General features: G+C 50.4%; 1 protein-coding gene across 1 annotated transcript; it reads right to left on the bottom strand.

Moving 5' to 3' along the window:
* Positions 1 to 7,653: 7,653 nt before the first annotated feature.
* On the bottom strand, positions 7,654 to 11,709 carry GAPDH (glyceraldehyde-3-phosphate dehydrogenase). Its single transcript, XM_038180584.2, has 12 exons — positions 11,611 to 11,709; positions 11,206 to 11,259; positions 10,469 to 10,568; positions 10,045 to 10,151; positions 9,869 to 9,959; positions 9,582 to 9,697; positions 9,391 to 9,472; positions 9,078 to 9,229; positions 8,863 to 8,941; positions 8,518 to 8,601; positions 8,283 to 8,380; positions 7,654 to 7,950 (listed from the first exon to the last, which is right to left on the bottom strand). The coding sequence occupies exons 2-12, from the start codon at positions 11,226 to 11,228 to the stop codon at positions 7,881 to 7,883; spliced, it is 1,002 nt and encodes a 333-aa protein (XP_038036512.2). The 5' UTR covers positions 11,229 to 11,259; positions 11,611 to 11,709; the 3' UTR covers positions 7,654 to 7,880.
* Positions 11,710 to 13,075: the final 1,366 nt, after the last annotated feature.

Genomic DNA, 13,075 nt, shown 5'->3' on the forward strand with positions numbered 1-13,075 from the left:
TAGCCCAGGTAATTTTTCCTTCTGTTAAGCAGGTCTGAGCCCTCTCCCTCCCTTTGCTCATTCCTGGGTCCCATCGATCTTAGATCATACCTCAGAACTGAAAAAGCCCCTTGTCTGTCTGTTCAGCTGTCTGGTGGTGCTTTCCACCCAGCAGCCTTCTGCTGGAGGCTCTGTCCCTGCCCCATGTGTCAGCTTTGTGTGAGATAGCTTTTCCCTGTTCTAGGATCCCTTTAATGGTCCTAAATGTGGTGCTGACAGCCTTCACTGGAGCAGCTTTTCATTCCCTGGTAACCTGTGTAGTGTTCTATTTATCTCGTTCTTGTGCTAAGCTAGGAGGGCAGGAGCAATCAAAGCTGCATAAAAACTTGCTCTCGCTTCTACATTCAAGCTAGGAGATTGGCTTTCCTGAGCCTCATACCTCTGCTGCAAAACTCTTTCTATGTTTAGGTGGCGGTGGTGATCTTCTAAGGAGAGATCTGCCTGCCAGCTCTGCAAAAGAGCTGAGAATAGATGGCAGGCCTTGTTTGAAGTCCTGCTGTGAGGCAGCCAAGGTGGAGCTAGGCCAGATGATAAACCCCCACCAGAGCCTTGGCTGTGTCAGCAGCTCTGTCGATTCCAGCTGCAGTCGAGTGATCCTAAGAGCATCCAAAAGGGTGGTGCAGACTCTTCCTGAGGCTTTCTACACGAAGAGCTCCACTTCTACATGAGGAGAGGTCAGAATTAACTCAGAACACAGTGGAGTGCTGTCTCCTTGGGGATTCATCTTATGATGCATGGGCAGGCTCATGAAATCATCTGACAAGCCCCTGCTGGTGGTGATTAATTCTGGGAACAATTGGTAAGGCAGCAAGGAGGACTGGATGGGCTACAGGCAGCTTAAGGGAAGTTCAGTCACCATTGAAAATCTTCCAAAGGAAGTATGAGACTGAGAACTGTTTTAGATGTGAATTTGTAGAATGATTGGATAAATTTTTGCTTGGGACGTGAGCAAGGAGAGGATGCAATAGGCCCCCTGACAGAAAGGGTAGATTTCATAGCTTGGGAAGCAGCTATGCTAGCTGGGAAGATACTAAAGTAATGCTATGAAAAAGGGGTTCAAGCAGCCGCTAAAAGATGTCACAATCAAGCTGAATCAATATTACAACACATGGGAAGAGGCAACAATTTAAGCTTCCGCAGAAGACAGTGCATCTGGGCAACATGCAAGAGGAAGTAAGAGTTCTCAGGACAGGAAGAAATATGATTAACTGACATTTTTTAAGTTCAACATCACATCACAGAACTCCCAGCTCACCAGTCTAACCCACTGGTGAAGGTGGAGTAGGGAAGGGCAATCATGAATTGCAGGTGCAAGCTGTGCTAAAAACCACATTCCCTCTAGAGCCAACAGTAAAAACACTATGATCTGACACACACGTTCATTAAGGCATTGGAAGGTCTTTTGTATAATCCTCAGTCACCAAACAAAACACAGTGATTTATTTCTTAAGTACCTCTCTGCTTCAAGTGAAAAGGAAAATTATGTTGTCATGGGAGACTTTGGATGGGAATACTAAAGAATATGCTATGCCACGGGGAGCTTCTCAGCAAGTTACAAATAATTGCATGCCCAAGTAAGGCAATGGTTTTACATGCCCTTATGACAGATGAAGATTGAGTTAGAATTGGTGGTTGCCTAAAGACAAGGAATTGAGTGAGAAACAAATCAAGATATCACCCAGGACAAAAATATCACAACAGAGAACTGTGCGGTATTATATAGCCTTTTCTTACAGTGGAATTATTTAGGAGAAGTATCAGGAAACTGTGATTTAAGTGGAAGATCCTTGGGAAGATGAGAGGTTGTTTTTTTTTTTCAGTTATCTGAAAATCTGTGATTTAGTATGCATGAGAAGATAGCTTTCAGTAAAACAATTCCATGACTAAGTGGCCATGTGATAGTAGTACTTGAAAATAATTAATAAAAGTAATAAAAAAAAAATACCTCAATTAATAAAAATAAAATAAACATTGTAACAACTGCAGTGACTGTGTGTGGAGGAAGACAAATACAGGGATGACAAAATAATTGAGATGTATAAAAAAAAGTTATATGAGTGGCTGATGACCTCAAGAATAAATACCTATAGGTGGATATCTAAGGATGCTAACACATTGTCCTAGTTATATTTAAAGGAAAATCAATCCTTGCAGTAATATAAGCCTTTTTCTTGGTGGGGATTTAAAAAAAAAAAAAAGTCCTAAATGAAGAAAAAAAAAAAAGGAAGTACTCATCAGATATGTCTGTTCTATATTTGTAAAGAGCAGAACGTGGTCATAGGGGAATGAAGCACTTTCCAAGCCAGTAGTAATTAAGGCGAATTCTTGACAGGATCTTCTAAGGATGAACACTTCCACTTTTCCAGGTACAGGTGACCTAGAGCGCTCTGATGGGGAGAAATGCATGGAGTGCTGTGGTGTGAACAAGCCACTACACAATGCCTGAGGCTGCTTGAGGGAGATGGAATGAGTGACCCTGGAAAAAAAAAAAAGCATAGTGCTGTTGCAGCTGCTTTCCTGCAAACATCATTTTAGAAAGCACCCTAATCTCGTTGGTGATGAAAAAGTGCTGGCTGCTGAAATTCATGGTTTGTTGATGTCAATTCTTAAATGAAGTGGGGAAGACCCATTTAAAAATGACTGGGCAGATGGGTGAACAAATTACCTAAGTGGTGAGCCTGGCAGCCCACATATGGAAACCGATGAGAAACCAGTGGGAAGGTAAAAATCAGGAAATGATGGAAGAAGTCTGCATGGACATGGAGGGAGAAGAAGTTGATAGACAAATCTGCTACCATTTTTGATATGTAGATATGATATCCCAAGAGTCTCAAAAGGGGTAAATGCCTCAAACAAAATGAGGCATTGAAATATAATTTCATAATTTAAGTTTTTAAATAGGGCTAAAAACAGGCTCTGTTACCATACTTACATAGCCAACATGTAAGCTATGCATGAATAAATCTAAGAGCAAGGAATAATAGTGTTTGACCATACCTGGGACAACAGGAGCTCTGGAAAGACTGAGGAAGCAGCAGCCTGATGTGAGTTCTCAGCCAGCTGTCTTTAAACATCTTTTATTCCTGTTTGGCATTGGTGTGTTTTGTCCAGGTTTCCATCTCATTTTGTAGTAGTTGGAGCAAAGAGGCCTAACTCTGATTCCAGGCTGGAGAAAAATGCTTTGAGAGTGAAAAGGTTAGTCTCTTTAGCTCCTCAAAAAAGGGTAAATGACAGTTTTTGCCCATGAGGATCTGATGAACTATATGGCTGTTTAATCAGGCTGAGAAAGGCATACAAGGACTATGAGGAGCTGGGGAGACTGGAGGCCATATGCATTCAGTGAAACGTCAGCGTGCCCTTAGGGTAACCAAAAAGCTGGAGATTACAAACTACCTTTAAAAGGTTTGGCCACTCTTATCCTTTCTAAATCCACTTGCTCTTCAACACGTGAGTTCCTCTTACTAGCAATCACATTGACAAATGCATCCAAGGGTGCAAACAGACCTCGGAGGCATAGTTTATTGCAATGAAAGCAACACGGAGCCTACCCCACTGCTTCACTGTCAACCAGGTGCTGACCATGCTGGGCTTCAGCTGAATTGTCTTATACAGAGGTAAAACTGATACTTCTCTCTACTTTCTGGACTCTTTGGTGAGCCTTTCTAAAAATCTGCCATCACGTCTGTAAATTTCTAATCCTTTGGTGTCAGGTCTGGTGTGCATAATGAATTGCAGCTTAGTTTGCTGTTGAGCTGTTTCATGCCCCAAACCATCTGAGATTTTCACTTGGTACTGACAGGTTGCTGCTCCATATCATGGAGATATTATCAAGTCCTGACACTTCGGTTGGCAATGGTGTCTTTGTCTCACCTCTGTTGAGGGAAAAATCTGGGAATACCCCTACATGGCAACAACATCGCTTGTACTTTTCTACAGTGGCCTTCCCTAAATGTCCCATTCCATCTTATGGCTCTTTGGCAGCTTTCCTGTGTCTGGGATGCATTTGAAAAAGGTTTTAATACTACCTTTTTTATTTGTCACATATTTTCCTTAAAACCTGCCCTTTTTAGGCTCTTTAAAATTTAATTTGCTATTATTTATGAGTTTTTCTTCTGTTTTCATTTGACTACTGCAACTGCTCTTTGAAGGCTGTCTCTTTGAATCTTATGCAGTAAAGTATAACACATTACTATTGTTTCTTCTAGGAGATGTACATTTAATTGAAAATAATTCCCTCGAGAAGATGCCACTGCTATAGTAAGATAATACATGGAGGTAAGTTAGCTGTGCCGTAGTAAGAAATTATATTCAGCTCACAAGAGTAAGCAACAAATTATTTGGTTTTGCAGTGTATATAAATAAGATTGCCAAAATGTAGGCAGCTTGTTTTTGGTGAAACGCCTGCTTTTTGTGAGTGACTGTGCACACAGCACTGTTTGTGTACCACGACTAAGCTGTGAACCTGTGCTTTGTGAATGGCATCTGTTACAAAGAAGAGTTTGGAACGCTGTCATTGAAGGTGTTTGTCTCGTACCAATGTCCAATACGTGCGTTGCCTCATAGTCTTTTCTATCCAAGACCTGTATCTTCCTTGCACAGATCTTTTTAATTGATTTGATCAGCCACTAGTTTACTTGAGAAGTGGACATAGTTTGAGTGGCCAAAGCTTTTTTTTCTTTTTTTATAATTTTTTTTTTTACTGTGCTTAATGCAGTTGCCATTTTGTTGTGCTATTTGCATAGCATGAATTAGTTTCCACAACTGCTCAAGATGCTTTTCACTACACAACATTTTGCTTAAGGCTGAATTTTCCTGCTGACATCTTCAGAAGGTGGTTTGAGGACTACTCCAGCCATTTCTTGGGGAGTGATGCGTGTGTGATAGTGTGTGCAAACGCCAGCAATGCATTAAATTATTTTAACATTTAAAATTGCCATAAAAGGGCATTTTCCTCTAACAGCACTGCTAATTACCATACCGCACCTTCATTTGAATTTCCTCTGTCTTAAAAAAAGACGAAAAAAAAAAATAATTTGCAGTTGACCACCCCTAGAAATGATTGGCTGCCGGAGATATCCCTTGGGTCGGCTGGCGTGCTTTGTGTCAGCACAACGCTGCAGAAGACTGAACCCGTCTCGCAGGTATCTCTCCCTCCCAGAAGTTCATAGACCAGCGTGGTTTCTGGCTAACCATAGCTGTTCTTGGAGCCGGTTTGTCCTGGCAGAGTGGCATGATTGCTTCTAGCTCCTTTGCTGAGCAAGAACCTCTTTATGGCAGTCCAAGAGCCTGACTCCCCTGAGCAATCGTTTCTATGAGTTTTCCTTCAAACGATTTTATGAGCAAACCTAGAGCTCCTCTGCATCGTCAGAAACTCTTTTGCAGCATAAGAGTCAGCTGCAACAGCAGAGCTTCCTTCTTTATCCCAGTGGCAATCTTTCAAATTGGCAATATACATATATGTATTTAATCCATTTTTTACAACGGTAAAAAACACAGTTTGCTGGACAGTGTGGCACCGGTGGTGGCTAGACACTGAGCTAGATTTTCCATCTGTCCTGAGGGGCCTTGCTGTGGTGCCATCTGCAGGCACGGTGTCCGGATGTAAAATGCAGATTTGGAGGAAGGAGCTAGGGAGCTTGTAGGATGATTCAGGAAACTGAGCCCTCCAGGCGGTCTAAGGGCTGCACGGCTTTATTTGTCAAGCTGTTTCTCACTATTTCCATACAAGAGCACCCGTGTTTTAAATTCTGTGGTTCCCAGCTTGCTCCCCCTAGCTGCCTGTATCATTCTTCAAGGAAGATTATAAATGGGTTGAAATAGCATTTTAATGAAAACAGAACAAAACTTTCTATCCGAAACGTACACAGCAATTGCTGTTCCTCAGAACAACAGGCACTCTTCCTCCACTCCCTACTCTACCCCACCTCCCAGGTGGTATTAATTTGCTCTCGCTCCCACAGTAATTTGATAGGACTCTTTCTTGATAAATAACGAGATCTCTGCTCTAGGTGAGTTTTTCAGGCAACCTTTCTCAAGACTTCTTAGATGAAAAACTACCTTACAACCAGGCTATTCAGTTCAAAAATACCTTAATATCTTTGTTTTACATGAAAAAAATAGGCAACTCCCCCTCAAGGTGTTTGCCTTCCAGCATTTCCATGTCATCAAAGGAGCCCGCTGGCACACACACAAGTATGCAGCAGTAGCACACAGGCCAGCCATTCAAAGCACCCAAGCACAGCAATTTCAGACAGGATGGGACCCACGCAGGGCATGCTTGGAAGCCTGACAGGGCCACGGGCTAACCCACTCCATGGCAGAAACCCTCCAACCCAGGAGAGCTGCCTCTGGTGAGCCCCAGCACAACCGAAAACCATCAGGCAGCTGAAATTTATCTCCAGAGCTACCTAAAGCTCTAGCAGGGCTGTTTACAGGGTAAGTCAGGTATTGCTGCTGTCCCAAAGCTAACAAGCTGCTCAGAGCCCCGGTTCGTACTGTAAGGTTGAATAACCTGCCTTTGGTCTATTTTCCCTAAGCAAAGCAAATTGGAGTCATTGCCCCCAGTCCAGTAAACATTTAGTTTTCACACAGCTATACCACTGGAGATGAGCAGCTCCAGGAAACTCTGTTCCAGTCCAAACCCTTGCTTCAGGATCAGGCTCTAAAAGCAGCTGGGCTCCAGACAGCAGTTCCAACCCTGCCTCCCACACAGACAGCAACACGCACCCTCTGATACAGCTCACAGCCCCGGTAAATTTAATAGGAAAGGAGTGTCACAGCCTTGGTGGCAGTGCACTGCTTATCTACCCTACCACTCAGAGGTCAGGGAAGGCTCAGCTCCTGCTCTGCTTCCAGGAAGAGGTTCTGCAGCTCCTGGCAGGGGGCTGATACTTGCAGAGATTTAGTACTCGAGCTTGCCTGCAACTGCTGCTCCTGCAAGTCAGGGCCGTGCTTAATTCTAGCTACCTCCACAGGCCTCCCCCAGGGCAATTTGATTCACTTTAAGCTCTGTAAAAGTGAATGAAAAATCCTCTTTGTAACTTTGCTAGTGAAGAAGGGGGAAGAGAAACTGCTTTCTGTGCCATTTTGCCAAATCAAATGCAGCCAAGTCATTTCTCAGCACTCCATTCTGCATGCACCCATCAGACAAGCAAATCCAGAGAGCTGGAAGGGAGACGGAGAAGCAGAGCTGCTTTCCATTCTACCACAGCCTTGCCGTTCTTGCAGTCCCAGCCCTGCACCACACCTTATTTTGGCTCGGGGGCAGAAGTCCCACCCCTCCCCACAGGCATGGGTAGCTCATCAGCCCGCATACCGCAGCTCCCCAGGCAGGAGCTGTGCACTCGGGTGAAGCTGGGCGCTCACTGTTCCTTACAGATCACGTCTCCCAGGACTGCTCCGTGCCCATGCGTGACCAGAGCTGTCCAAACCACCAGCTGGCATTCCCCCCGCCTCTGCTGCCTGGATTCATGGCCTTGACACGCTGTCAGCTTAGGACTGGGCACGGAACACTATAGAGCACTTGTTAGAGCTGGCCCAGCAGTTGTGCTGGGCTGGCAGGCGCCTAACAGTTGCTGAATTCCTTCTGATTCCCCACTAAGACAGACAAGGCACTTCAGATGGTGAACGCTTTTATTGATGTAAGGTGGTACACGAACAGATCAGTTTCTATCAGCCTCTCCACCTCCCCCAGGTGGAGGAAGAAGTTGGAGGAGTGGGGGAGACAGAAGGGAACAGAACTGGCCTCTCACTGCAGGATGCAGAGCTGAGCGGTGGTGAAGGGCAGGGGCTCCAACAAAGGGTCCTGCTTCCCTAGGCAGCAGGGGGTCTGCATGCTTGGCTTACTCCTTGGATGCCATGTGGACCATCAAGTCCACCACACGGTTGCTGTATCCATACTCGTTGTCATACCTGCAGAGACAGAAATGCTGTCAGGACTGTTCCTGTATGTTAATGCTCCTCCACCCAGAGCACTTAACTGCCTCAGAAGACTCCCCATGCACTTCTTACTAAGTAGGCAACACCCCCCCCCCACCTTCCATTACGGGAAGAAGGCTGCAGCCATTTCAGGCATGAAACCATTTCACTCCAGAGCCTTTTAAATGCTGGAGCTACCCTAACTCAGCAAGTGCGTTATGTTTCGCCACGCATTGTCTGCTGGTGCTTATGAACAGCAGACAGGCAACAGAAGTGCCAAGCCCCTACCCCTCGGAGCCTTCCCACCACCCCAAGGCAGTACATACCAGGAAACTAGCTTAACGAAATGGTCGTTCAGTGCAATGCCAGCACCCGCATCAAAGGTGGAGGAATGGCTGTCACCGTTGAAGTCGCAGGAGACAACCTGAACAGAGAGAATATGGTCAAACACCATCACCTCACAATTAGCTAACAGCCTGAACCGGAATTCCAGCAAGGCTGGTATCATCAAAGCAATACAAACATCCCCAGTCACAGGTGCTGAGAATAGAAGCCACTTACCTGGTCCTCTGTGTATGCCAGGATGCCCTTCAGGGGCCCATCAGCAGCAGCCTTCACTACCCTCTTAATGTCATCATACTTGGCCTAAGAAAAGGCAAAGTTAAGAAAGATTGTCAGATCCCAGCTCACACAAACATCAGCAGAGCAGGGAGGTAAAAGCACCGCAGCAGCCCAGACACTGGGAGCTGTACAGCAGTAGTCATGTATGTCAGGTGCTTTTTTCACCAAGATCAGTTTTTTTTCTAGGGATGAGATGGACGCACAAGGGGTAATTGCAGGTAAAAATAATTTTAGAGGACATAGGAGTGAGCCTGCAGATTGTTACTCCTTGTCCACAACACTTACTGGTTTTTCCAGGCGGCAGGTCAGGTCCACGACAGAGACGTTGGGGGTTGGCACACGGAAAGCCATTCCGGTAAGCTTCCTGCAAGAGACATGAGTCAGCAGGGAACGGCACCCAGCATCCCTCTGCCAGCACGCCATCCTGCTAGGAACAGGTCAGAGCCAGCCAAGCACTGGCTGCCACCTCCTCCTTACACCCAAGGAAGGCCAACACTCACCCGTTGAGCTCAGGGATGACTTTTCCCACAGCCTTAGCAGCCCCAGTAGAGGCTGGGATAATGTTCTGGGCAGCTCCTCTGCCATCCCTCCACAGCTTCCCAGAGGGGCCATCCACTGTCTTCTGTGTGGCTGTGATGGCATGGACAGTGGTCTGCGGGGGAGGAAGAGAGCACAACAGTGAGAACACTGCTGATGTTCCAAAAAAAGCATCTCAGGCACCTCCCCTCCATCCCAAGGGAGGGCGGATGCTTTTCTTCATACATGAGGAGCCTGGGGTAGGGCTCTCTCCTGATCAGCAAGCTCCAGACTTACCATAAGACCCTCCACAATGCCAAAGTTGTCATGGATGACCTTGGCCAAGGGCGCCAGGCAGTTGGTGGTGCAAGAGGCATTGCTGAGGAAGAAAGGCAAATATCAGCCAGAGGCAACATTATCTAGTGAGGTGAGGTGAGATCCCAAGCAGCTGGTCAAAATCGCAGGCCAGGGAGCATCCTTCTCCTTACCTGACAATTTTCAGGGACTTGTCATACTTCTCATGGTTCACACCCATCACGAACATGGGAGCATCAGCTGAGGGGGCGGAGATGATGACACGCTTAGCACCACCCTTCAGGTGAGCCTGGAAAAAGGGAAAGCGATTAGATAACCTGCAATGCCCCACAGCTAAGCAGCAAGACACTTCCTCAGACAGTCTCCTCCCTATTCCGAAGAACCCACAGGGTTCTCAATGTGACCCACAGGAAGGATCAGCAGTATCCCATCTCTCCACAAGCTACAGTGGCATACTTACACCAGCCTTCTCCATGGTGGTGAAGACACCGGTGGACTCCACAACGTATTCAGCACCAGCATCTGCCCACTTGATGTTGCTGGGGTCGCGCCTGAGGATAGATGAAATCTTGAGAGCTGTTCTACAAGACTGATTTCTTTTATTCTCCGAAGAGGCAAGCAGAGAAAAATACTTACTCCTGGAAGATGGTGATGGCATTCCCGTTAATCACAAGTTTCCCATTCTCAGCCTTGACAGTGCCCCGGAAGTGGCCATGAGTAGAGTCATATTTGAACATGTAAACCTAGCAGGGAGAACGGGGAAGGAAGGTCAGACATCCTGGCTGCAATCTCCCCACCCCTTGCTCTGCCTATGCCACAATCTCAGCTCTCCACCTTCTCAGTGACCTTGTCCAACTGAGATTCTGTACTTGGCTCTGCCGTATCTCCCTAGCCTACACTACTATGTCTCATTTGCCCCTTAATCCATCTCCAGCCTGACATGTAGTTGCCATGGGGAGCAGCTAGAACAGAGCTAGGGGAGCCTCTTGCCCCATTGTGCTATTTCCATGAGAGGCAAGGTACACATAGTGCCCAGAGGGGGCACTCCAAGGCAACTCACCATGTAGTTCAGATCAATGAAGGGATCATTGATGGCTACCACTTGGACTTTGCCAGACAGGATGGCAGCCCTGGTGACCAGGCGCCCAATACGGCCAAATCTGGGGAGAAAAAGAGATGCAGATGAGGAGGAGCAGCAAGCAACATGCCTGACTGGGCATGGAAGAACATCCACCGCTCCCTGCCCGGAAGGGCAGGAGGGAGTCCAACAGCAGCGTCCAAAGGCCAAGGAGCCACGGTTAAAAATTAAGAGCGACCCCCAGCCGGAGCAACCCCGCCAGAAAGGTCAGGCGCTAAATTTACTGAAAGCCCCGGGGGATCCGGTTACTCCTCAGCAGGGTGGGAGAAGGTCACATTCCCGGGGCGCTGCCGACACACGATCCACCTGGCGACCTTTCCCTGGGGAGCCACCATCCCCACAGCCCGCAGTGGGGCGCGGGGGACCCCAAAATGGAGACGGGGCCGCGCCGACAGCGCCGGTCCTTCCTGGGTGACTCACCCCACGTCCCTGCAGGGAAGTGACTCAGCACCCCGCCCTCTGCGGGGCCGTTACCCGGGGTGCAGGGGTCCCCATGCAGCACCCCCAATCCCCCCCAAACCCCATCCCCAAACCTCATCCCCGCGTCCTTCAGCCGACCTTGCCCCATCCTCCTCCCCCTACCCCCCCTCTGTCCTCCATGCACATCCCCGCCCCGCCGGGCGCCTCCCGGTGCCGCAGCGCCCGGCCCTGGCGCTCACCCGTTGACTCCGACTTTCACCATCTTGTCTCGGGGGGGTGGGGGAGAGATGTTCCTGCGGGGACAAAACCAGCCGTCAGCCCTCGGGACTCCGCACCCCGCGATCCGCCGCCCCCTCAACGCCCCCCCAACCCCTATTAACGCCCCCCCACCCTATTAACGACTCCCCCCCCACCGCACGTTCTGATCCCGCCCCCAACCCCCTCCAACCCCCCCCCCTTCCCCACCGCCTCCATTTTGTGCCTTTGTGCCCCCCCACCCCCAGCCCCTCACCCTCCTCCCCATCCCCCAGCGGGGCTGCACTGTGCCCCTCCCCTCCTCCTCCTCCCTCACCCCGCTCCCCAACCCCCCCCCTCCCCCCAAAACCCACAGCCCCCCGCCCCCAAACCCAGCCCCATCCCGTTACCGGCTGCCTCCGCTCGGTGCCTGGCGCGCAGTGAGGAGGTGGCCGGGGGCCCCTCCGCCGCCCTTTATAGCCGCCGAGGCTGCGCCCCCCCCGCCCCGCTCCGCCCCGCTCGGCCGCCGCCGAATGGCAGCGCAGGGGCCGGGCCGGGGCTACGTGCGCCCAGCCGGCGGCCCCCGCAACAAAGGGACCCCCCCCCCCCAAAAAAAAAAAAAAATAGCGATGGGGGGAGGAGGAATGGGGCCAGGGTCTCCAACGCCATGTGTGGTGTGATGGGGGGGGGGAGCTGTGTGTGTGGCGGGGCGGACAAAGCCCCTCGTGGTGGTGGTGGTGGGGATAGGGACAGGGGGTTGGCACTTGGGGGCTCCCTGCACACAGCATGGGGAATGGGGGGGGGATCCTCGTGGTAGATGGGCAACAAAGGAGAGGGTTGTGCTGGGCTGCTGCCTGCTTCGCTCCCCCTGCTTGGGCACATGGCAGCAGTGGGTCCCCCAAGCCTCCCGCACCGAGGGAGAAGCAGGTCGCCATGCCTGCTCCTTGCCATCACAACATGAATAAGGATGGCTGCTAGTCCCCACTCTGAGGGCCCCCCAACCCTTTCTCTGTCCCCCCTGCGTGGTTTTAGCCAGGCCATGCTCTGAATGCGGCTGCCTGCCCAGCAGGCAGCGCGGCACACAGCGTGAGGACCATGGTAATGAGGAACTGCGGCGCTGCTGCTGCTGCTGCTACCCGCGGGACGTGACGGCGGAAATCCTGCCCATCGCCCCGGGAGAGCTTACGGCGTGCCGCCACCACCTTGGCCCGCCTTTTGCCGGCCGGCTGGGTTTGGGGTGTGTGAAAAGGGAGTGCTCCCCGCGTGACAGCCACCGTGGCCCTACTGGCACCCCACGTGCTGGAGAGGCTCTCCAAGCTGTGCCGTGCTGGCTCGGCGTGCGCCGCTGGGAAGCAACAGGGCTGGTGCAGCCCAAGCCGGGGCTCTGTGGGACAGACCCACGCTAGGCTCGAAAGCCTCCATCCCTTGGGAGGGGGGTGCCCAGGGAGCAGGCACCTGGAACATGGTGCCTGAGAGGAGATGGGGGGGCAAGGAAAAAGGTTTGGGAAGGCATGGGATGTTGGCTTGCAGATGTGGAGGGCCGAATTGGCTCAGCCAAGCAGGACTCCAGCTACGCTCGAGGGAAGAGTAGGGGGGGTGGGTGCCTAGCAAGGGGTCACACATCTCGTACGTAACCCAACTCTCCTTATACAGCTGCTATTCCCGGTGCACCGAGGGGCAGGCGGCTAAGTTTAGCCCCGGCCGAGGTTACGACCTTTTCTTAAAGGCCAGGGGGGAAGAGCTGCTGCGGGATAGCTGCAAGGGGCGCGATCCCTCGGCGGGGGGGACCCCCCCTGCATCCCCCCTGCACCCCCCCCTGCACCCCTTGCACAGCAGCCGGCCGCGGGGTCGGGGGGAGCTGCCCGGGCACCCCCA

This window comes from Anas platyrhynchos, chromosome 1 (assembly GCF_047663525.1).
Source record: "Anas platyrhynchos isolate ZD024472 breed Pekin duck chromosome 1, IASCAAS_PekinDuck_T2T, whole genome shotgun sequence".
NCBI lineage: Eukaryota > Metazoa > Chordata > Aves > Anseriformes > Anatidae > Anas > Anas platyrhynchos.

Coding starts and splice junctions, on each gene's coding strand:
- GAPDH (XM_038180584.2), bottom strand. CDS start 11,228: ATGGTGAAAGTCGGAGTCAACGG. Junction 9,230..9,390: donor GCATTGTGGAGGGTCTTATG/GTAAGTCTGGAG, acceptor CCTCCCCCGCAG/ACCACTGTCCATGCCATCAC. Junction 8,381..8,517: donor TGGCATACACAGAGGACCAG/GTAAGTGGCTTC, acceptor CTCTCTGTTCAG/GTTGTCTCCTGCGACTTCAA.